The sequence below is a fragment of the Rhinolophus sinicus genome, linkage group LG07, assembly GCF_036562045.2.
Source record: "Rhinolophus sinicus isolate RSC01 linkage group LG07, ASM3656204v1, whole genome shotgun sequence".
NCBI classification, from domain to species: Eukaryota; Metazoa; Chordata; class Mammalia; order Chiroptera; family Rhinolophidae; genus Rhinolophus; species Rhinolophus sinicus.
The window spans coordinates 84,714,120-84,740,376 of NC_133757.1; the positions used below are offsets into that span (position 1 = coordinate 84,714,120).

Below are 26,257 nucleotides of genomic sequence, written 5' to 3' on the forward strand. Positions count from 1 at the left end.
CATTTTTCAGAGAAAGAGATTGAGATTAGAATGGACTCTAACCTGACAGTGAACCTACTCTCCTAACTATGTATCATACCTTTCCTGTAAACATTGATGTAATTTTCAACTAGCTTTGAACGCTAGTTTTTCAGGTGGTTCATTTTATATTGCATAAAATAACTCTTAGATATTGCTTCATTCTTTGCCTTTTTTCTTCCTTTCTTTGTTTTTTCCTTTCTTCCCTTCCTCTTCAGTCTCCTTCTTCATTTTTTTGATAATGACGTTTTCTTATTAAAGAAACTAACGTAGTTTCTTTAATAAAAAATAGTTTTTTTATTTTTAAATTATAGTTGACATACAATATTACATTAGTTTCAGGTATACAACATAGTGGTTAGACATTTATATAACTTATGAAATGACCATCCCAGTAAATATAGTACCCGTCTGATACCATACATAGTACAATATTGACTGTATTCCTTATGCTACACTTTATATCCCCATGATGAGTGTATAACTATCAATTTGTGCTTCTTAATCCCTTCACCCTTTTCACCATTCCCTCAATCCCTCTACCACCTGGCAACCATCAGTTTGTTCTTTGTGTCTATGAGTCTATTTCTATTTTGTTTGTTTATTTTGTTCTTTAGATTCCACATGTAAATGAGGTCAAATGACATTTGTCTTTCTCAATCTGACTTATTTCCTTTAGCATAATATCCTCTAGGTCCATCCATGTTGTTGCAAATAGCAAGCTTTCATTCTTTTCTATGGCTGAATAATATTCCATTGTATATATGTACCACTTCTTCTTTATACATTCATCTATTGGTAGACACTTAGGTTGCTTCCATATCTAGGTTATTGTAAATAATGCTGCAATAAACACATAGATGTATATATATTTTCAAATTAGTGTTTTGGGTTTCGTTGTGTAAATACCCAGAAGTGGGATTACTGGGTCCTTCTTTGTCTCATTATACAGCCTTTGGTTTGAAGTCTATTTTTTCTGATATAAGTACTGCTATCCCACTTTTTTGTTTGCTTGTTTTCATTTTTATGAAATATGTTTTCCCCACCCCTTTACTTTCAGTCTCTGTGTGTATTTCTATCTGAAGTGAGTCTCTTGTAGGCAGAATATATAAGTGTTTTGTTTTCTTAGCAATTCAGCCATCCTATTTTTTGACTGGTGCATTTAATTCATTTACATTTAAAGTAATTGTTGATAGATATATAGGTATTGCCATTTTATTATTCATATTTTTTAACCTTTTTTCCTCTTATTTTTAAAGAAGTCCTTTTAACATTTCTTATAATACTGGTTTGGTGGTATAAACTCCTTTAGCTTTTTCTCATCTGGGAAGCTCTTCTCTCATCTGGGTGCTCCAGGTATGTCCCTTGTGAGGGTTGTGTGTGCCCTCTTATTGTAGTTGAGCCTTGGTTGCTATTTGCCCATCAATAGGAGGGATTGACCCTTGGGCTGACTGGTTGTGAGGACTAGCCATGACTACTGTGGAGGAGCTGTTATGCAGGGGCTGACTCTAGGAAGCAAGATTCGCTTTAGGAGGGTTCTAGTGCCTACCCAGTCTGCCTCCATCCTTGGAGGCAGCCAGATGATGCTTTGGCTCAGTCCAAAGCTGCCACTAGGCATGCCAGCCCCAGGGCCTCCTAGGAGGGGCCCTGCTGCAGGGTAAGATGAGCCACAGCCTGTGCCATGCCCGGGCTACCTGGCATGAGCCACCAAGCAATCCACAGATGGCCACCACCTGTGCTGGGCTTGGAGGTACCTCAATGGGCCAAGTTGCAAACTGAGGCTGGCTGTTGCTAGTGGCAGGCTTAGGGCTGCTAAGCCAGAGGTATGGAACATGCTGAAGTGAGACGCTGATTGTTTGGGTTTTGTGAAACTTTAAGAGACTTTAGGAAAGTCTGCAGCATGAACCAAGACAGGAAGTTGGTCCAAAAAGCTACCAGAAGTGTCTTGAGTGGGTCTGCAAGTTGGGTGGGGCAGGGTCTCAGGGAGTCACCAGGGCGGGGCAAACAAATGGTGTTAGGTTGATACAGACTCAGATATAGCAGCTGCCTACAGGTGGGACGAGGGCTCAACAAAGAAAGAATGGCTTCTGCCAGCTCCTCCATCTGTGAGAAAGCTGCCCCTCCAACCTCACTCTGAAGCCAATTCAGTTCCTCCCCATACATCCCTGCTGCTTTTTGACCTGCTGCCCCACCACTGGAGCTCAGAGTGAGTGAGTCCATCAGTGAGTAAGGCTGTGTCTGGGCCCTTTAAGAGGAGCACCTGGGACTGCAGCCACCCTTGAATCACCTAGCCACAATCTCCCTGGTTTTCACAACCAGAAGTTATGGGGACTTCTTTCCCCAGCACTGGAATCCTGGGCTGGGGAGCCTGGTGTGGGACTGGGACCCTTTGCTCCTTTGTGAAGGACCCTTGCAATCAAGATATCCTTCCTAATTTTTAAGGGTCACACCCGGATGTGGGACAAGGCCATTCTGCATCTCTACCCCTCCTACCAGTTTCAAGGTGGCTTCTTTTTGTACCTTCCCAGGGACTCAGTTTAGCTAGATTTCAGATGATTCTCAATGATGGTTATTCTGTACTTTAGTTATAATTTTGATGTGGTTATAAAAGAAGGCAACCAAGCATATACCTACTCTGCCATCTTGACTGGAAAAACTGGCATAATCTTTTATATCTTATCATAATGATCTTTGAAAGTTACCCATGTGGAAAACACGTATCAGTATTTTGTTCTGATAAAAGCAAACTGGCACTTTAAGAAAACTGACCCAGGAGCTGGGAGGTCTATGGATGGAGCTGTTACTCTTTAGTCTTGTACTGTTTTCAATCATTGGTTGGGAGTCTGTGGATGCAAAGGGCTGACTGTATGCACTGATCTACACTATTTTATATTGGGAACTTGAGCAACCATGGATTTTGGTATCCATGGCAGGTCCTGGAACTAATTCTTGGTGGTTACTGAGAGACAACTAAGTTTTGGAGGAGTCAAAGTTATATGCAGATTTTTGACTGGGTGGAGGGAGGGTCAGTGCCCCTAACTTCCACATTTTTCAAGGGTCAACTATAATTATAAACATTTAATTGGAGTAGGTAGAGTACTTGTCTTATTTATTTTCAATCTCTTTAAAAAATTATAGGCTCCCAGAAGACTGATCCATTCCTTTTATACAATATATATGGAGAACCTACAATGTTTTAGGTGCTAGAAATATGGTTGTGAAGAAGTGGTATCTGTTAGCATATAGCTGACTTTCTAGTGCGGATAGAAACAAAACAAAGAGGTGAATCAATAAACATAGTTCAACTGTGAAAGGTGCTATCGGGAAAAAATGAAATGGTACAAAGCAGGAACTCAAACAGATATTTATATGAACACCCATATTTACAGCAGAAATACAATAAATAAAAAGTGGAAGCAACCCAAGTGTCCATCAGTGGGTGAATGGATAAAATGTGGTACGAATACAAAATAGAATATTATTCCACCTTAAAAATGAAGGAAATTCTGACACATGCTATAACATGGATGAAACATGAAGGTATTAAGCTAAGTGAAACGACAGTCCCAAAAAGACAAATATTGTACAACTCCACTTATATGAGGTGCCAACAGAAGTCAAATTCAGAGACAGGAAATAGAATGGTGATTGGCAGGGGCTGAAGTAAGGGAGGAATTGGGGAGTTTATGTTTAATGGGTAAAGTTTCAATTGGGAAGTGAAAACATTTTGGAGATGGGTGGTGGGGATGGTTGCACAAAAATGTGAATATTCTTAATGCCAAACTATATGCTTAAAAATGGTTAAAATGCTCAATTTTATGTTACATATATTTAACCATAATAAAAAAGATGCAATAGCACAAAATAATGGAGAAAGATTGTGAGATTTCTTTCAGATAATATTTTCAATATCATTATATAAAATAATAGACAATGACTGGGATTTTTTAGATAAAAATTTTTAACATTAGTACTCAACACTTCTATTAGGATTTCTACTTCATGACACTATTGACCTTTTGGTGTATAAAATTATTTGCTATGTGGGTCTGTCCCACGCACTGTAAGACTTTTAAGAGATCCCTGTCGACTACCCACTAGAGGCCAGCACTGTATTATGAAAACCAGAAATATCTCCAGACATGTTGTCCATTGTCCCGCAGGGGGCAAAGTCAGCCTGATGGAGAACCACCAAAGGACAGCTCCATGGGTGCCTGACCCGATGGTGTTAGCTCTTACAGGGGTGGCAATAAAGGAGAAGTAGCCTTTTAGGGAGGATAAAACATCAGTTCAATGTTAAATTGAGGGGCTCATCTAACACGCCCTTGGTGCCATTATCTTAGAGGCCAATTATCCTGGTCTGGTGTCTGTCAGTCTGCCCAGGTGGCAGTATAAATAAAGTAATTTACAGAATGAGGGAGAAGTTGCTGCTTAGAGAATTGGAAATGAGACATGTGACCACAGAACAAGCTCAGAACTGTCCTATCTTGTTTAATGAGATACGGAGTTGTTTTTCTGACACAACAGACCAAAACCACAAGTAAACCAGCTGAAGCACGTGCAGAGGAGAGAACTTTGACCTCCACTTGCACCTGGAACCAAAGTCGCGCAGTCCCCTCCACGGAACCAAAGGACCATGACATAACTGGAACTTGAACACCAGAACACTCAGAAGCCAAGGGTCCGTTTTCCAAGAAGATCTCGTGTTGACACTTGTTTACCATAAATGGCTAAGTTCCAATGTCCTCTAATTAAAACTTGCCCCACCAGCACTTCCATGTACCTGTTCCTCTTAACCCCTTCAAAACCCTTAAGCTTGCCCAGCGAGCAAGATAAATTTGAGGCACCATTAGGTCTCCCATTTTCTCGGTTGGAGCTTTCTCAATCAATAAAACTTTCCTTAACTCCAAACTCTGACGTTTTGAGTTTTGGCCTTTCGAGGCATTGAGCATGTGGACCTTGGGCCGTAGCAAACAGACAAGATGATGCCACATTCAAAAGATTTCTCTCCAGTGTGAGATCGCACACATTTCTGAAGGGACAAGGGGCCAGTGAAAACCTTCCCATGTTCATTACATTCTGAGTGTTTCTCCATAGTACACAATCTTTGCAGACACTAGGAAAAGATTTTTTTCCACAGTCACTGCGCTCACAGAGTTTCTCTCCAATAGGCATTTGTTCACGTACTGAAAAGGAAGAGTGTAAACTGAAGGACATAAGACACTGATTACACTTGTAAGATTTCTCTCTTGTGAGACTTCTTAAGTGTTTCCTAAGGGATGACTCTCGATTAGAAGCTTTGCCACAATCATTAAATTCAAGAATTTTCTCTCCAGTGTGAGTACTCAAATGACTCCTAAGAGTTGAGGGATGGCCAAAGCCTTTCCCATATTCTTTATATTTGTAGCATTTCTCTCCCTTGCACCTTGTATAAATAAGGTGACAGTTCTTTCTGAAGAATTTGCCATGATGATCAAACGCCAAGGGTTTCTCACCAGGATGAGCTGGTGCCTATTGAACAAGGAATAAGAGGTGACTAAGGGCTTTCTCACTTTCATTACACTTTCCCATGTGGATTCTCCCACGTATGGGAAGTACATTGCTATGACTGACATTTTAACCAATTTTAGGGTCTTTGTACAATTTTTGCCCTATTATTTTTTCAAGTTGAATGAGCTGAATGCTTTTCCCAAGGCTCCATTGTATTCATTCCCATCAAAGGGCATCCTAAATATAGTTTTTGTAAAATGAGTAAAGAATGAATGAATGATGTATTAAATATATAATAACAAAATCATTTAAGTAACTGTTTTCTCTGTTGATATTCTCTGTGAATTTGCTTGCTGAAAGGCAGCAAGTGATGAGATAGGATTGCAGATTTGTCCAATTTTGTGAGATTCAGAAAGTCTTTCCTAAGACAGCCTTCCCGTGAGCGAATGCCACTTGCCTCAACTGCCTCCGTTTGTGTGGGTGGTGCTGCTGTTTTAATTCATTGAAATTCACAGACTTCTACTATAAAAAAACCAAGAATCATTCCTAATGAATCTTACCATTTTTATGCCATTGGAGGTTTCTTGCCCCCAGTAACATTCTGCACAGGAATTGCATGTTTTGATTTAAGTTGAGCGTCCCTGTCTGGAAGTGACTGAGGAAAATTTTTGTAACTACTGAGAGAAAAAGTAGGCATGAAAGAAAAAAGGATGCAAGCACCCTGTGGATTTGGTTTCAAATAATAACACTAAATATAGAAAGAACATGTGAAAGGGAAGATGCAACCAATGACCAGAGAAGTTATTTTAGGAGTTGGTTCTGGGAGGAGACACCAAATATAGGAACAAATGATCGAAATGGGAGCTATTTTACTTAGAATGGGTTCTGGAGGTTAGAGACAATAGGCAAAGTAGGGAGAACTGAACAAAAAGTATTCAAGGAAATGTGAAATTGAAAGAGTAATTAAAACAATCTTTTTCTGAGACCCAATCAAAATACGAATGAATGGAGAGGTAGTGAAAGAGGAACAGCTCATGTGAAGTCCTCAGCTCCCACACTGACTGACATTCCCAAACATACCACCCTCCCCTGCTATGGCTGCTCCACACGACTCCTTTCTGCCCAGGGCTCAGCTGAACAGACACCTTGGAGAATTCTTCTCTCCTTCATCCTCAGTGCTTCCTGCTCCATCTCAATGGTCAGACTGTGTTTACAGAGATGATACGCTGCACATGGAGAAAGACATGTGATTTGGGGGGAACTGTGAAGGAGACAGTGCCACAAAACTGGTTCCAATATTTTGGTCTGAAGTTGACAGGCAAGTGCAACTTCAGGAAAACAGATCAAATCAGATCAGAGATCCCTCCCAAGGGCCCCCAAACGAACACCCACGCTCCGTGTCCCACATGGAACTGACCCTTGAAACTGAAGCCCAAGATCAGAGACGCAACGACAAATACCTAAATCTTTCAAGGACAGAAAAAAATGAAAGCAGTGCATTCTCATGGCAGCCATGATGTTGTCACACAGCAGACTAGCAGACTCTCCTTGTGGAAAGAAATTCCCTGAAACCAAATCCCCCATGTCTTTCCTTGTGGAAAAAAATGTCTGTGAGTCTGTGCCTTTTTGGGACGTTGCTTATCTCAATATTTTACACCTCATGTCTCTCTGTTTGGTCCCCAAAAGATGGTTTGCAGCCAAAGATGGGTAAGACATCTCACGTGAGATACAACCCAAGCCAGGCGGAACAGAGGGGGACCCCCAATAAGCTGCATTAGAAGATCTGGGAAGGAGCCTTGCCTCCCCTTCCCCCCTGCCTGGGAAAAGCCATTGCTGACTCTGGCTTTCCTCTCTCACCTGATTGTGAGAGAAGTCATGAGGGCAATAAAGATCAGCTCTCTCCACTTATCTCTATAGAACTGTTACAAGGTGAGAGACTTGCCCCCCAGAGAGGTGCATATCTCACCTAAGTCATCACAAGAATTTCTGCTCTGGCTGCTTGGGGACAAAGATACTTGGTTTGATTCACTTTTGTGAAAAGAGGTATGGGATTCACAGACCGTGGAATAGGTAATAATAAAAGCCACCAGTTGGCTCGATTCAAGGCTCCAGTCTTTCATGACTGTGAGGCCCCCTGGCCTTCTGAGATTTAACTGCATTAAGTCTGTGTTTCTTTTTAAAAACTTAACCCGAAGCAGCCTCACTGCCCGTGTAGCGCTGGACGCGACACCATGAGACTGCCAACAAGGGAAGGGCTCATCCATTTCAGGTTTACCATGTATAGCCATTCTTTTCACAGATCCTGGTACACAATATGTGATAAACTATTTGCTGCATGAAGAAATGAAAAAATGAAGGAATGAGGCCACCCTTACCCACAGATGCCACGTTCCTAAAGTTCTCCAGCATCACATCTCTGTCCAGGATTTTCTGAGCAGGGCCCAGCAGTGCCCACTCGTCCTGGGAGAAATCTACGCCACTTCCTCAAGGGTCACCAAGTCCTGTAACATCACAATCACATTCGGGCTCAGCCAAGGCCTCTCTCTAACCCTGGCGCAGAAGGATGGTGGGTGAAGCTGCCAGGACGGAGGGAGGAGACTCAGTGCACGGGAAGCTCAGGCCTGCTTTGCACGCCTCTCCCTGTCTCCCCAAGGCTCATTCTGGGAACTCTCCTCTGCTCTCTCACTCCCTGGACCATCACATTCAGGCTCATGGTTTTGGCAGCTTTTCTAACACACAACTGACCTGCAGTTTCCACAGCTAGGTTCTGAGGACTCTTCCAGGCTTATTCAATATCCAGTACAGACTGAGCATACAGCAAGATGAGAAAAACATTTGGAAAATGAATGATTTTCCTTGTGAAAAATCTCCTTTCCTTCAGAGCACCCTGCAGAATATAGAACTGATACTCAACCGGGAAGAATATCTGAGAAAAAATGAACAAATGTTATAGTGCTACTATAGAAGACTTTCCTAAGGCATATTCTCTCCCATTGTAAGAAGCACAGACACTTGGAGAAGCCTGAGGCTGGCCCAGTAGGGTTGTGAAGCTGAGTCATGGGCAAGAGGGATGTCCTTTGGGAACAGCAGTACGTTTTTGGAAACAGAGTAATTTCCCACAAACCTGTAATCAGGTTGTCACCAATGCTGCAGCCATTCTTCCTCATCTGTGTCTCCCACCTGGCCAGGAAGAGTTCTGAGCAAGCAGAACTAGAGAAAAAGAAAGAAGCCATAAGAGTCTAGGCCTGAGATATTCAACACAGACCTGGAAGCTTCCTCATACTAGCTTCAGAGTAAACACACACACACACACACACACAAATATACATACACACCAGTCCAGTTCACTGTTAAGATTTTATCTCCCTAAGACCACCTCAGGGAAGATGTAGATGCCTGATCACTGCACTGTACATCTGAAGCTGAAGCTGAACAATAATGAATAATGAATGTCAACTATAATTTTATATATATATATAGTTACAGGAAGTGGAGTACAGCATAAGAAATAGAGACAGTGGACATGTAATGGCTGTATGGGATGTCAGAGGGTAGTAGATGGGGGACAAGGGGGTTATCACTGTGTGAGGGACATAAATGACAAGTGTCTAACTACTACATTGTTTTGTACACGTGAAACTAATTTAAAAAATAAAAAAATATATATTTTATGTCCTTATCCAAGAACAATTAGGAATTGGGAATGTAGAAGATATTTATTTTTTCTTTTTAAACTTCTTCCTAGACTGCACCATCGAAAATGCCTTGAGTCAGTAACAGCTCAGGAGGCATGAGCCCGTCTAGTGCCAAAATGCCTCTCAATGCATCTGCTCATGAAAGAAACCAGGACTCACTTGGGAAATAGCTGAGCCCAGTGGAGAACAGGAAATGTTCAAGATGAACCTGAAACGTCTTATACCGGAAAGCAAGGAGCCTGTCAAAGAGTAATGGGGTTGCATCAAAAATACATAGGAGATAACTTAAAAGTGCTCCCACTTGCTTTGAATGGAACAATTTCATAAAGAATAATGACTGCAGTCAATTGAACTGTATCAAAGGTAAAACAAAATCATGAGTTCGTAATGATACTTTATAAACAATCCTCCGTGGTTACTAGTGAAGGTGGCCACGATATCATCATTATTCTGAAAAATTCATAAAAGGAAATGAATCAAGCATGTATCGCCCCTCATTTAGGGGCAGTATTTTAGGATTACCAAAAGTTGTGATAAGGGAAAGTTCTTTATAGAAGGATTATAGGAGCTTTATTAGAAGCTTTATTTATTATGAAGAAAATGCTAGAATCAGAAAATCCCCATTCTGCAACCACTAATGAAGGAATGGACCTAGGTAATAACAATCAGTGGCTACTAAAATGTTAGGTGAAAAGTGAATGGGGACATTTTCAGCTTCTAATTTTGAAAAAATTTCAAATTCTAAGAAAAGTTATAAGAATAGGGAGAAATGATCAACCTCCATATACTCTTCACATAGACTCTTCCCCAACGGTTAAAGTTCTACCACATTTCCTTTCTCCCGCCTTTCTCTGTAGATGTGCATATGTGTCCATTTGAGAGGAAACTGCAGATGTCATGACCCTTTTCTACTACACATTTCAGAGCGTCATAGGAACTTGGACATGTGCAAACATAACCACAATAATCAAAATCAGGAACACTTAACATGGGTTTAATATTATTGTCTGCCCTACAGTCCATATGTAGATTTTCACAGACTGGTCCAATGTAAATTTCCCATCCCATTCACACCCTCAAACTATGTTTCCTTACTCTTCTCTAACCTGGACCTGTTCTTCAGCGTTTCCGCATCTTTGAAGATCTGAAAGTCCAGGGCAAATTATTTTATAGACTGCACCTGTTTTGGTTTATTTGATGTTTCCTTTGGTTAGATTTAGTGAGTACATTTTTGGAAGAAGTATTACATCATTGATGCCCTTCTCAGTGCATCATTTCAGGAGCCAGTTTGTCTCATTCTTGGTGATAACTTTGATCACTTGGTGAAAGTGGTATGCAACAGGTTTTCCCATTAAGTTACCCTTTTTTCCTTTGTAATTAATGAGGAATCTTATTAATTAAGGGGATAATTTAAGATTCCATAAATAAGCTGGAGAACATTACAAAGGAAGGATCAAGTTGACACTAGAATCAACTGATAAATCTTAACATCACGAAAGAGGCATCTGGGTAGCATGTGAGTTCTGATACGATGCAACAAAAAGCAACATCAACTATGAAATATTTTTGCCAAAAAAAAAAAAAAGAAACCAAAAAAACCTGACAAATCCTTTAATCTAATTAGCAGTTTATAGAGGAAGGGGACATGTTAAATGACATCATGAGGCTACAATCAGCCAAATAGTTGTGAAGGGAGAACTGATTAAGAGACTTAAGACACAGAACTCGCCGCTGCAATGTGTGGACCTCAGATCTTGATTCCAACAACACCCACTATAAATAACATTTTGAGACACTGGCGGTTAACTGAACACATACCGGGTATTAGATGATATCGGGAAAAAGAAAGCAGCCCCTGACATCTAGGAGCTGCCCCTGTACTACTGTGTTTCCCAGAAAATAAGACCTAGCCAGACAATCAGCTCTAAGGTGTCTTTTGGAGGAAAAATTAATGTAAGATCTGGTCTTATTTTACTATAAGACCAGGTATAATATGATATGATATGACATAATATAATATTGGGTCTTATATTAATTTTTGCTCCAAAAGACACATTAGAGCTGATTGTCCGGCTAGGTCTTATTTTCAGCTAGGTCATGTTAAATAAAACAATTTCACAACAGCAACAGCAGACAAGGCCATTCTGTGACCATGACATAGTAAAGCAAAACAAGGCCACTCTGTTATCATCTCTGAACACAGACAAAACATAAACATTATCCAGGCCTCAAAAAGGACCAAACATCCTCCAACCACCTTTACAGCTAACATGAGTGACTGCTACTTGTTTACCAATGACATCTTTAGCCTCGGTCCAGTTTTCTCTCCTTCTAGGTAAGCTTTCCTAACATACCCAATCATACAATTACTCTCACTTCCTGACGTCCAATTTAGATCCCTCCCCCAAAAGCACCTAACACAAGCCCAAATCCTTTAATTCTTTTTTCACATCCTCTTACTGAGATGCCCCATAGTTCACCATGGTGTGTATTCTGCTTCGTTGTAACAAGTAATAAACCCAACTTGTTTAACTACAAGTGTGTCCCAACTTGTTTCGCCAGAGAGCACTGAAAATATAAAGAAATATTGTTAATTTGGGGTGTGTGATCACAGTATTGTGATAATGATAAAAACTTCTTAAAATTTGGTTTTATTAAAGAACTGTCTCCTCTGTCTCTTACTCTGCAACATTTCTCTCTCTTTTAGCCCCAAACTGAGTTACACTGGTTATAGCCTTATGCTGTCCTTTTCTTCCAAAGTTACCACTCAAATTATGGGTGAAGTGATATAATGTCAGGTATTAGATTTAACATGCTCCGGGGAAACAAAACTCAATTACAATAGCAAGCAAGGGGAAGAACAGATATATTAAGAATGGCAAAATATTGGTAATCATTGAAGCTGGGTGATACTACTCCTGAGTAGGTTTGAGAATCCATAATTAAAAGTTTTAAGGAGAAGAAAAGCTTCCATGCAGAACAGGAGGGTGACAAAATGTACTGGTTTAGACCTTGGCATCAGATATAGTAGAAAAAGAAAATCTTAGGTTTTAGTCCAAATTCACATTATTCATTCAGTCAAAAAAACCTCAAGAGAATTTCATTTAGAGGGTCCTAGATGGCATTGCCCTTAAGCAATTAGAATCAATGGACCTATCTCTGGAAAATTTAACTTCAAACTAGGCCTCAAAGAATTTCCACATATAAAGTTCTAAGTAAATAGAGGTGGTCACGGTTAAAAAAATTATACAACACAGATACACAATGTACCATGATTGAGAAGCAGCCAAAATACAGACAGCAAAAAAGAAGAAAAACACTTCAGATATTAGACTTTTTAGACATGGCATATAAAAAACTATAGTTAACATGCTTAAAGAAATTGAGAGAAATGATGTAATACAGAATTGTACACCTGAAATCTATGTAACCCCAATAAATTTAAAAAATAAATTAAAAAGAAAATAAAAAAGAAATTGAGAGAAACTTGGATGAATACGAACTAAGACATGATAAAAATGGTCAGGCAGCTTTAAAAAACAAGCATAATTTTTAGAAATGAAAAAATATACTCATTGAAGTTAGAAAACCAATGCAAGGATTAATCACCAGATCAGAATTTGTTAGCACCACTTGATGAGAAATTAGCTAGGAATCTTCTAGCTAATTATAAAGGACACGAGCCTTCAGATCCAGGAAGCACAATAAGTCCCAAGCTAAGGAAAAAGAAACCCACACCTATATTCACTATGGGATTTTCTTCTCTGGTGTTTGTTCTTTCCCCCCTCAATATTAAGAGCAGCCAGGGAAAAATCATAAGTCACCTAAAAAGGAAAAACAAACTGATGGCTCATTTTTCAAGAGCAACAATGGGTGTTAGAAGAAAGCAGGATGACACCCTCAGTGTGCTGAGAAAAAAAATGACCATCAACCTAGACTTCTAAATCCAGTTAAAGTATCTTCTTCAGGTTTAAGGGTGCACATACGAAATCAAACCTGAATCTGATCAAGCTTTTAGACTAAGTACTATTGATAGGAAATACAGAGATAAACAAGTTAAACAACACAAAGAAGCAGCAATCAGCCAAATCCAGAATGTAGGACATTTTAAGGACAAATAACTTGAAATCTCCAATAAGTGAATTGATTTTTTAAAAATGGAAAAAAAAAGGAAATAAAACAAAAACTTAAGAGAGATATACTGAAAAAACAATGTGGTGATCCTGTTAGAATTTTGATTTGAACAAAGCAAGTATAAAAGACATTCTGGAGATAATCGGGAACTTTGGCGCCTGCCAGGTGGGGACATGATGTGGTGGTTATGAACCAGCTAGAGACGCATACATAAGTATTTACCGGTATTTTCAACTTAACGATGGGTTTATTGGGATGTAACCCCATCATAAGGTTAGGAACATCTGTATTATGTTGAAATATATGAAACTGGCATTTTAGTAGGCAAAAAAATAGTTGAACATTAGAAGTTTCATATAATTCATTCTAATAGAAAAAAGCTATACATTTGGAATTTAGGAAACATTAGACTTATGAATAACTCATGGATAAAATATACCGTTGATATAATAAATTAAATTAGTAATTAGAAAATACAAGATACTATGGTTATTGATCAGTTCTAGGTATCAAAACTTGTAGCTTGCTGCTAAAGTGGCCCTTAGGGAAAAAATTAAACTTTATATGTTTATATTAGAAAACAAATGAAGTAAAAAATTCTTCTAAGTTTCCAACTTAAAAGGATGGAGGAAAAAAAACTCAAAATAAATGAAGAAAAGTTGAAGGAAAGGAAGAAGAATATGATGCCTAAAAATCAAGCACAAAAATTGGTTCTTTGAAAACTAATAAAATTGGAAAAAGTCAGAAAAGATTATTCTAGAAAAATATAAGGGAAACTCATAAAGAAAATAAAAAAGAACACAATAATGGATGCTTCAGATGTTAAACATTGTGAAGAACTATGTCAGTCAAGCTCAAAACTCACAGGAAATAGATCAATTCTTAGAAAAATAAAAGATGCCAAAATTTACTCTGTAAATATATATTGAATAGTCCTAAAATAATTACAAAAAATCAACTAGCTAGTGATGGTCACATGACATTGTGAATGTAATTAATGTCACCGAATTGTTTAAAAAATGATTACAATGGCAATATTTTTAAAGCACTTTATTTATTTTTTATAGATGTTAATATGTATCTGTATCATGTGTGCCCTTTATTTATTTTAATTTTAATTTTTTTTATTATTAGTTTCAGGTGTACAAAACAATGTAATAGTTAGACATTTATAGTTAGACCCCTCACAAAGTGATAACCCCTCTCCCCAATCTATTACCCCTCTGACATCGCACACAGCTGTTACAGTTCTGACTCAATTCCTTATGCTGTACTCCATATCCTGTGACTATATATATATTAAATTATAGTTGACATTCATTATTATTCAGCTTCAGGTATATACTGCAGTGATCAGGTACCTACACCGTTCATGAAGTGGTCTCCCTAATAAGACAAGTGTCCATTGGATACCGTATAAAATCTTTACAACATTATTGATTACATTCCCCAAAGTGACTTTTGTATCCCTGTGGCAATCTTGTGGTTACCAACTTGTGCTTTCTAATCCCCTCACCTTCTCCCTCATCCCCACTCCCCTCCCATCTAGCAACCCTCAATTTTTCCTCTATATCTCTGAGACTGTTTCTGATTAGTTTGTTCATCTATTCTATTTTTTAGATTCCATATATAAGTGAAATCACATGGCATTTGTCTTTCTCTGTCTGACGTATTTCACTTAGCATAATGTTCTCTAGGTCCATCCATATCATTGCAAATGGTAAGATTTCATTCTTCTTTAGGGCCGAGTAATACTCCATTGTATAAATGTACCAGATTTTATTAATCCAGTCATCTACTGATGGGCATTTTGGATGTTTCCATGTCCTGATTATAGTGAATAGCGCTGCAATAAACGTAGGGGTGCATACATTTTTTTGAATTAGTGTTTTGGATTTCTCTGTATGGATACCTAAGAGTGGAATTGCTGGGTCATACAATGGCAAATTTTATGTTATATATATTTTATAATAAAAAATGTAAACTATGAAATAATCTGGGCTATGCTATCCCCTTTAGAGAGACTCCAGGTCTCTAGCCCCAAATAACTCGCTATCTGGACAGATTCCTTAAGGAAAAAAATAAAACAAAATAAAACCAAATATTAGAAAATTTTAAATTCCTTTAAATTCTGTTTAAATTTGCCCCACAGAGAAAACACCAAGCTCGGAGTTTTACAAGTCAGGTCTGCTATTCCAAGACAGAATTCCAATCTGACTCAAAATCTTCTAGGGATTAGACACACTTATGAAGATTCTATTACTTAAACTATACTTCAATGTATTTGATCACCTATGTGTATATTTGCATATTAGTAATATTAGTATAAATAATAATATTTTATGCGATCTATATGGCAAGACTTAGATATTTGGAAGGTTAATTTAGCCTTTATGCAAAACACCAGAACTGTGCATGATCCAAAGCATCATGTATGTTTTGCACTTTGAGGATTCTATTACAGTACCATGGGAGGCGGACATGTCACTTTTAACACAATTTCACAAAATAGTTTGAGTTATCAAAGGGATTACTTTGATTAAGAGTATAAAGGGGATGGAATGTTCTTTGAGACTGGTATAACATTGATGTCAAACACAACACAGCCATTCTAAGAAACCAAAGTGATAGGTAAATCTCATTAATAAACATGGATACAAATATTCTAAAGAAAATATGTCCAAACCAAATACATCAAAAAATGAGAAAGATAATACATCAGCACCAAGTTGGGTTTATCCCAGGAATGCAAGAGAAGCATACAAAAAAATCAATTAATATAATTTGTTTCATTAATAGATAAAAAAGATCATCTCAATGATACAGTAAAAGAATTTGATAAAAACGTATCATATCTTCAAAATGACCTTAGCCAACTTTATAAAGAAAGACAACTCAATTAAAAAATGGGCAAAAGATCAGAATATTTTCCTAAAGAAAATACAAATGGCCATGAAGCACATGAAAAGAGGCTTATCACTACCCACCAGGGAAACGCAAATCAAAACCACAGCGAGATAGTACTTCCTACCCATTTTGATGGTTTTAATCAAAAAGAAAATAACAAGTGTTGGTGAGGATGTGGAGAAATCAGAATATTTTCCTGGTGGGAATGTATATTGGTGTAGCTACCTTAGAACAGTCTGGTGGTTCATCAAAAGGAGTTATCCTTTATCCTTAAATATGGAGTTATCGTATGAACGAGTCATTCCACATGTCGGTATGTACCCAAGATAAATGAAAACATAAATCCACACAAAAACTTGTACAGAATGGTCACAGCAGCATTATTTACAACAGCTCCAAAAGGGAAATAGCCCAAGTATCCATCCAATAGTGAGGGGATAAATAAAATGTAATGTATGCATACAATGGAATATTATTTGGTGATAAAAAGTAATTATGAGGTCAGACAATTAAGTTTGCAAACTCATCCTAGAAAAAGTGCTACATGCCTCATTGCTGATTATCACAACGGTCAGCTTCGAAGTACTCCCCTTGGGAAGCCATGCACCAATGCCAGTGCCTAGTCCACCCTTCAAAGCAATTTTGGAACTCGTTTTCTGGAATGGCCATCAGAGCTGTCATCCGTATTACATTTGATGCCCTGAATGTCATCAAAATATCTTCCTTTCATTATTTCCTTTCTCTTTGGGTAATGAAAGAAGTCATTGGGGGCCAGATCAGGTGAGTAGGGAGGGTGTTCCAATACAGTTATTTGTTTACTGGCTAAAAACTCCCTCACAGACAGTGCTGTGTGAGCTGGTGCATTGTCCTGATGCAAGAGCTATGAATTATTGGCGAAAAGTTCAGGTCGTCTAACTTTTTCACACAGCCTTTTCAGCACTTCCAAGTAGTAAACTTACTGTTAGTATAGTTGGTACAAATTCATAATGAATAATCCCTCTGATATCAAAAAAGGTAAGCAACATTGTTGCAACAAGTTTGTGAACTTAATTGTCAGACCTTCCTATTTTTAGTCAGATCTGTCCATTTAGTTAAATATGTGCATGAAAGTTGCCTGTAGCTTTTAACCATTTATTTGGTTGGGGTCCCTGGCAAAGGAGAAATGGTCTTAAAATATTTAGACAGCTGAGGTTTCATTTTGCAGATACTTTTTTTTCTAGAGCAAAGGGCCCAAGACAATTTACAACAGCTCGAGCAACCTACAGGTTCAGATACCAGCCAGCTTCACTTTAGAACATTTTGATCACAGACCATGCCAAAGGCTAAAAAGTCAGTTCTAGGAAAATAACTGACCCTGGGAGAGTCTAGTTGTAGGCTGAGCTTAGTGCTGTGTGGCACTCCTCTCAATGAGACGGCACAGTCTAACATGGGGGTAACTGACTAATTTTAGTAGAAATAACCTCTGTCCCCAAAGGGATCTTTAGGTGAAAGTCAGCTTTGTCTCAAAGCCCTTTCTAAAGAAATCAGGCTGATGTGTCAAATTGAATACTCAGACAACAGACAAAGAAATGTGAATCCTGAGAAAGAAGATACTTACCAAGAAGGGCTCCTGGTGGCTAACTGGGATCAAATGTAAAAACAGCGCCTAGCAGCCATTTCTAAATAGTGGCCTCTCAAGCTGTGATTTAGGGAGAAACCTGTACTAAGCTGCCTATTTCCTTCACTGAACTGCCCGCCTGCACTGTGTTCCTGCCAACCAGTAGGACTGAGAGTTTCCCTGTCCAATCAGAGCTGCACAGCTAGATCCTTATTAGCATCTTCACCAACCAATCAGAGTCTCCATTCTGACCAATCAGGACAGTGCTTTTTGGACCAATGAAACTGCAAGCATTTAGAGCCCCCATTTGCATGAAAGCAGACTAGTCAGGGCGAGACAGAGAATTTTCTCTATCTAAGTCAGCTCTTCTCTGGCTCTGGGAGCATATTTTTCCTTTCCATTGAAGACTGTATCTCCCCGGCTGCAGTTGAAACACCAAAGAATTCTTGCCAGACCAGAGCAGAGTGGAACAGACCGAACCAGATTGGACTGGAGCAGAGGAGAGCTGTCTACTCAGAGAGGGGCCTCACCCTAGGACCACCTCACCCCAGGGCTACCTCATAGCCATGCTGTTCATAGCCAAGTTACAGCTGTGCTGTTTCACAATTGAGCTGTTTGCACTGAGTAAAGTTTCCTTTCTCATCACACCCCAACTTGGGGATTCCTGTTGGCGTTGAGTTGGTACCAATGACCATTAGTTGACACAAGCAAGGCTTTTTAAACAACAACAAAAACCTCTAAACAATTCCTGAATAAAGCCCAGAAAGCTTCAAAACACAAAAAGTGGAAGCTCGATTCCAGAAGACATACCTTTTGATTCCGAATTGGAGAGCAAGCTGGGAGCCAAAGTGGCTCTATGGGAGGTACCAGCACCTGGTTGCTCACCTGCCAAGAAGCTGTCAGGGGCTGTTCTTCTCTGGAATTTTGGAGGAACCCCAAATGTTGATTGAAAAATAACATCAACTAGATATTTCATCACCAAAAGGATGTATTTGGGGAAAAAGAAAAGGTTGCAACCCACTGCATGCAGACATAACAGGCCATGTGCGCAGTCTGGCCTGCGTGCCAAGATGGAGGGTATTTATAGAAGGGAAAAGGAAGTTAAGGGAAGGGAAGTTAGAACCACAGAACTTTATGATAAACTTACTGTTAGTATAGTTGGTACAAATTCATAATGAATAATCCCTCTGATATCAAAAAAGGTAAGCAACATTGTTGCAACAAGTTTGTGAACTTAATTGTCAGACCTTCCTATTTTTAGTCAGATCTGTCCATTTAGTTAAATATGTGCATGAAAGTTGCCTGTAGCTTTTAACCATTTATTTGGTTGGGGTCCCTGGCAAAGGAGAAATGGTCTTAAAATATTTAGACAGCTGAGGTTTCATTTTGCAGATACTTTTTTTTCTAGAGCAAAGGGCCCAAGACAATTTACAACAGCTCGAGCAACCTGCAGGTCAGATACCAGCCAGCTTCACTTTAGAACACTCTGATCACAGACCATGCCAAAGGCTAAAAAGCCAGTTCTAGGAAAATAACTGACCCTGGGAGAGTCTAGTTGTAGGCTGAGCTTAGTGCTGTGTGGCACTCCTCTCAATGAGACGGCACAGTCTAACATGGGGGTAACTGACTAATTTTAGTAGAAATAACCTGTCCCCAAAGGGATCTTTAGGTGAAAGTCAGCTTTGTCGCAAAGCCGTTTCTAAAGAAATCAGGCTGATGTGTCAAATTGAATACTCAGACAACAGACAAAGAAATGTGAATCCTGAGAAAGAAGATACTTACCAAGAAGGGCTCCTGGTGGCTAACTGGGATCAAATGTAAAAACAGCGCCTAGCAGCCATTTCTAAATAGTGGCCTCTCAAGCTGTGATTTAGGGAGAAACCTGTACTAAGCTGCCTATTTCCTGCACTGAACTGCCCGCCTGCACTGTGTTCCTGCCAACCAGTAGGACTGAGACTTTCCCTGTCCAATCAGAGCTGCACAGCTAGATCCTCATTAGCATCTTCACCAACCAATCAGAGAGTCTCCATTCTGACCAATCAGGACAGTGCTTTTTGGACCAATGAAACTGCAAGCATTTAGAGCCCCCATTTGCATGAAAGCAGACTAGTCAGGGCGAGACAGAGAATTTTCTCTATCTAAGTCAGCTCTTCTCTGGCTCTGGGAGCATATTTTTCCTTTCCACTGAAGACTGTATCTCCCCGGCTGCAGTTGAAACACCAAAGAATTCTTGCCAGACCAGAGCAGAGTGGAACAGACCGAACCAGACTGGACTGGAGCAGAGGAGAGCTGTCTACTCAGAGAGGGGCCTCACCCTAGGACCACCTCACCCCAGGGCTACCTCATAGCCATGCTGTTCATAGCCAGGTTACAGCTGTGCTGTTTCACAATTGAGCTGTTTGCACTGAGTAAAGTTTCCTTTCTCATCACACCCCAACTTGGGGATTCCTGTTGGCGTTGAGTTGGTACCAATGACCATTAGTTGACACAAGCAAGGCTTTTTAAACAACAACAAAAACCTCTAAACAATTCCTGAATAAAGCCCAGAAAGCTTCAAAACACAAAAAGTGGAAGCTCGATTCCAGAAGACATACCTTTTGATTCCGAATTGGAGAGCAAGCTGGGAGCCAAAGTGGCTCTATGGGAGGTACCAGCACCTGGTTGCTCACCTGCCAAGAAGCTGTCAGGGGCTGTTCTTCTCTGGAATTTTGGAGGAACCCCCAAATGTTGATTGAAAAATAACATCAACTAGATATTTCATCACCAAAAAGGATGTATTTGGGGAAAAAGAAAAGGTTGCAACCCACTGCATGCAGACATAACAGGCCATGTGCGCAGTCTGGCCTGCGTGCCAAGATGGAGGGTATTTATAGAAGGGAAAAGGAAGTTAAGGGAAGGGGAAGTTAGAACCACAGAACTTTATGATAAACATAGAGTTCTTCCTGGAGGGTTGTTGTGATGACACAGAATGCAAGAACTTCCATAAGCCCTACCTCTTCCCATAGACCCTCCTGACATTATGTTTCCTTAAAATTCTGGTCAGTGTTTTTTTTCTTTTTTTTTTTTCAAAGAAAAGCAGGTTTATTCAAAATGCTGGTGAGGATGGTGGACTCCTGTCCAAAATCCATCCCCCTATCCAGTGAGTCTTTAACATTTTGAAATGTTGCTGCACACTCGAATGCATCCTATTCTTTGCACCTTTGTTGCTGCACTTTCTCCAGAGATGAGTACAGTCACGGCATAGCCGCACCTGACCTTTTCAGGTAGCAATATTAATTCACTGTTTGTGATTCAGTTTTTCAATGTAGTTTAGTTTCCTCTCTCCTGGGGAGGGACGTGCAAACTGCAGTTAAAGCGAGAGGGAGCAAGCACTGCAGCATCTTAAACTGGCGGTTCTGACATTACACTGGGGGTGAAGCGATGACATAAGCCTGAGATGGCTTCTGCTAACTGTGCGGCTAAGGCTACTGTCCTGAGGCAAGGGGGAGATTCTTTAGCTACTGGGTCAGGAAAGCAACTGTAATGCCCAATGAGTCTCTGATTTCCATTATGTTTGTGAGTTCAAGTACAAGAGTTTGATCATCCATTCCTGATACGAACAGAAAAACAAAACAGCTTATCATAATTTGGGAGAATTCTCTATCACAGCCTTGAGTTGGTAAGTGACTAACTCTGCAGTGACCTCCCATGGCAGACATTCAGGGGTGTCATTAGTCATGTCATAGAAGGAGATAATTACTTAAGTCAGCAATGCAGTTTACAGTAAGTCTTAGTAATCTTCTAAGTTGTCTTTTGGTAAAAGGGGAGGAGGGAATTTTGAATGGCTGTAATTCTCTGGTGTGAGAACTTACTTCCCAGGTTTGTGTCATGGACTAGTGAACCTGCAGGGTTTGATCAAATTGTAATTTATCCTCAAAAACTTGATGTCTTCATACAGCCAAAGTTTTCCTGAGATTAAGAGATTCCGCTTGACAAGAGGTTAGATCAGGTGAACATAAAAGCAAGTCATCTACATCTAGATTTAAGGCAGAAGAAGAGGGAGGTGAGTCTGGGAGATTATGGGAAAGAAGTATGAGGGGCCTTTACTGAAGACTTGTGGGGTCACAGTGCAGGTGTGTTGTTTTGCCACATGAAAGTGAAAGGCTATTGGGAATCTGGATGTAAAGGAATACTAGAAAAGGCTGAACAGAGATCGACTACTGTGAAGTGTGTTAATTTTAGAGAGATGGAAGCCAGAAGAGTATCTGGGTTGGGGGGGCCATAGGAAATGTGGGCACACAATACAGTTTACAGACCTTAAGTTTTTTCCAAAACAATATCCACTCCCCAATTATTTTTATTATACCCATTATTTTTTAAAGGAGGATAGGAGAGTTGCAGAAGCTGGTACAAGGAATGAGTATAAACTCTTGGCTATGAAATCCGCAACAGTATTGGCCAACCTGGCCAATACTCAAGCTCATCTGTGGCTTATTAACATCACAGACCTTTATCTCACACTACAGAGCAAAATACGTTCCTGGGGGAGTAAAGATTGAAAAGTTTTAATAGTAATAAAATCAGGAAGAAAATTAGGAAAATATTTTTGTACTCTACAGTTTGGAAAAATTTTTTTAAGCAAGATAAGAAATCTAGAAACCATGTTTTTAAAAACAGTATAGACTCATTGGGCTATATAAAATTAAAGATTTTATACAGATATGATATAACGTTAAAGGAGCAAAGTATATTATCGAGTCAATAGATGCAGAAACATTTGAAACACTGATCAAAAATTGGTAGAATATCTAGAAACCAGATTTAGAAAGGACTTGTTTAACTTAATAAAGGCCACAACCTATAGCAAATAGCTTGATAATCATTACTGACCAAGTCTAGAACGCTTGATTTCTTCCTGACTTTATAACATAGTTTGAGAAGCCCTGGACAAACAAGTAAGAAAAAAAAGGGAAAGAAATGTTAATATTAGAACAAGAAAAAAATATGTACAGAAAATGTTATTTATGTTTTAAGTCCAAAATAACGAACAGACAACTATTAGAGGTCAGTAAGATTTTTAGGTAAACGGACCTACATACATAATTATCAATAGTCTTCATCTGCTCGAGCAGTTCAGTTATCAATAAAACAATGAAAGGGAAAGCTAAAGGCCTAATGAAAGGACTGAATGAATGGAAGGAAGATCTCATGGATTAGTATAGGCTCACGTTCTGTGTCCTGAGTACAGCAACGTGCAGAAGGGTAGGCATACACGGACTCGAGCATCCTGTTCTCTGGTCCTTGAGAGGCTGGATAGAAGGCCCTAGCCCTGATCCCGCCTCTAGCCCTACTCTACTTCAGCGCCTCACCAACAGCAGCTCCCTAGGAATTTTCAATCGACTCCCGCCCTAAGACCTACCCCTACGTTAAGCCCCGCCTCTCTGAATATCCAACTAAGCCCCGCCCCACAGGACCAGGCAACCAAGCCCCGCCACGGACCTGGTCCCGCCCAGCTCCGTCCAACCCCAACTGCTGCGTTGATCCGACCCCAGGATCCAACCGCGTCTCTCCCGGGAGGAAACGCTAGTTCTCCACTCAGTCTGGAAGCGGACACCGTCCCGCCGCTCCCGCCTCCCGTGCACCTTATTTCCCAGCTCCTGAGGCCCGTCCCTCACGCCGTGCGCGGCGCAGAGACCGGAAGCAGAAGTACGCTTTTGTGCGTGCGCGAGCCCTCGGCCTGGTCTCCTCGCGCCCTCCCTCGCTTCTGAGGTCAGTGTTCGCCTCCGTCTGCGTCCTACCCGGCTTCGGCCGGGCCCGCCTCCCCTCCGTACTCCGGAGGCTAAGAGCTCGGCCTTGGGGTGGGCGGTCAAAGGGCCGCCGCCTCCGGGACCCCGTCCCCGAGGCCCCCATCGCCGCGGCGCTGCTTCAGAGCCCCGCCCCGCTCCTCCCGTGGCTGCGGCTCGTCCCAAACTCACTGAACTGGGAGCGCTGGGCGGGGGGTCCAGCAGTCGGAGTGAAAGCAGACTAGAGTTGGAGAACCACCCTCGTATTTAATCGGCATCCAAAAAGCATCCTTTGCTCCCTTTTCAAAAAGGAAAAGCATCCCTGCCACTCAGGTCACGGGGACGAGAGCCTCAGCTCGTCTCTACGCTGATCTGTGGATTTCGGCGTGTTAGGTGAGCACGGGGTGACGTTTGCCTCAACTGCGTCCTCATCTCTCCCCTTCTGGTGCAAGAGATGTTCCTTAACCTGAATTTTGCCGTGCCTGTGGGGTAAAATCCGTTTGCTACATTGTATTCAGGTGCATAAAAGTGAACTGCTTATTTAATATCTTTGTAACTCTCCTCGCTGAATGCGGCTATACATTTAACATTTTTTTCTGTAGATTTTTTTTGAATATCACACTTCACGTGATTATATGCTAGTTTCAGCGTTTTCTTTTTTATTCTATTTTGCATTTCTTTTTATTTCTTTAGTGCACGAGCCAGGACCTCTACTTTAGTGTAGAATTGCATAGAATTTGCATCCTTGCCTTGTTCCTGCTCTCAGAGGGAATGCTACCATTTCACCATTAAGTAGGATGTTTACTGTAGGTGTTTGTAAATTTTTTTCCTAGTAAAACCTGTTCCCCTCTAGTTGTAGTGTGTTAAATTATTATCACCAATGGACTTTAATATAGATCAGTCACTATTTTGTATCTAAGGGGATGAGTCATATGATCTTTTTCTATTAATGTGGTGAATTATATTAATTGATGAATCCATCTTCAACCACCCTTCATCCCTAGGATAAAATGAACTTGGTTTGTGATTATTATCCTTATTCATTTCTTGACTGTACTAATATTATTTTGCACTAATGTGTATGAATGAGATCCTTGTTTTTTTTTCAGTTGTACTTTTCTGGTCTTAGAAATAGGAAAACAGTTTTTCCGCCCCAACAGTGGACTTTCGAATCCCATACTTACCTGGTCAGCCTGCAGGGTTTGGGGGACAACGACAGTTTGTAACTTGTTTCCTTTGTGGGTATGTTTCAAAACAACTGGTTTTTTTTCTTTAATGATTGGATATAATAAAATTGTATTTACTTTAGATCATCGCTGGAAAGTTATAATTCATTCATGACCTGTACAGTTGTAATTAATTCATTCATGACCTGTACACTTTCATATCTGTTCCCTTTATTTTTTTGTTTTAGTCTCCCTACAGAAAATGCTGACATTTATTGACATCATTAGTGTTCAAAGGACACTGCTAGCTTTTCTGATTCTTTTCATTAGTTTTTAAAAGTATCATTAATTGTGCCTTGTTTTCACTTTTCTTTCTAACCCTTATGCTGTTCTTTTTCCAACCTTACAAGTCAGTGCTTAACCAACAGATACTGATTTTTTCTTCTCTGGGAACTGATGATATTTATAAGTATATAAGTATATACACTACACCAGTTGTGCATTTCCAGTGTTATCTGAAACAGTTACTTGAATTTTCTGCTTCTGTCCTGCCACATGAGTAGTCCTGACTCTCTAAAGATAAATGTATGTGCATCTCCTTATCCTATATATCACAAAATGTGCTACATTTTTATATAGCGTATGTAGCATATACCACCATCTGATAATATTTTTTAATTGTCCTCCCTTAAAAGATTATAAAGTCCATGTGCTTCGGGATTTTTCTGTTTCCTTCAGTTCTGTGTCCCCTGTGACTGCAAGTAGTAGGATCAGGGGAAATATTATCTAATAAATATGAAATGAAGGAGCAGGAGGTAGGGAGCTTAAGGGAAGCATTGTGCTCAACACATAGGGCTTAGTCAAGAGAAGGAGCTCAAAGATAAAACATTTGAATAGAATACTGTGTCTGCTCTGCATAGTGTGCCCCAGGGTTCTAGGCCAGACCCTGCTAATGTTAGGGAATAAGGGCCTCCCTCACATCTGAGTTGTAAGGTATGTGTTCAGAAATATACATACAAATATACATAAATGTATTTAGGTTTTGAAGATAAATAGACCTGCGTACACACCCCGACTCAGCAGCTTTCTAATTGGGTAACATTTAGTGTGTGGTTAATTGACTCTGAGATTCCTCAACTATAAACTAGTTGTAATAATATCTGATTTGTAGAGTTTCTATGAAAAATAAATAATTTCTTTGCAAAAGTATGGACATCTCTTTGCAAACTCATTCTCACACCGTGGTTGCTCAAATGGGACGTTATAAATATAGTAAAGAATATTAAAGTTTTTATTGGCTTTAAAATACATACTGGGTCCACTGCAGTGGAAGAAGTGGTTGCGTTTTCACTATTTGAAAATTGTGCGACAGCACTAGAGATAACGCTATCAGAGATGACACACATTGCTAACTTCACTTTAAGTATTCTCGTTCTGCTGCTTCTGTCTGTACAGGCAAAATTTAGAACGAGAATCATAGTGTAGCAG

At 39.9% G+C, this 26,257-nt stretch overlaps 1 protein-coding gene across 1 annotated transcript in view; it reads right to left on the reverse strand.

Moving 5' to 3' along the window:
* Positions 1-8,632: 8,632 nt before the first annotated feature.
* The window catches only part of LOC109456203 (uncharacterized), a 224,690-nt gene continuing 207,065 nt past the window's right edge, over positions 8,633-26,257 (reverse strand). The window contains exon 4 of the mRNA XM_074338218.1: positions 8,633-8,718. Coding sequence (XP_074194319.1) covers positions 8,647-8,718 — 72 coding nt within the window. The 3' untranslated portion in view covers positions 8,633-8,646. The remainder of the gene's footprint in view (positions 8,719-26,257) is intronic.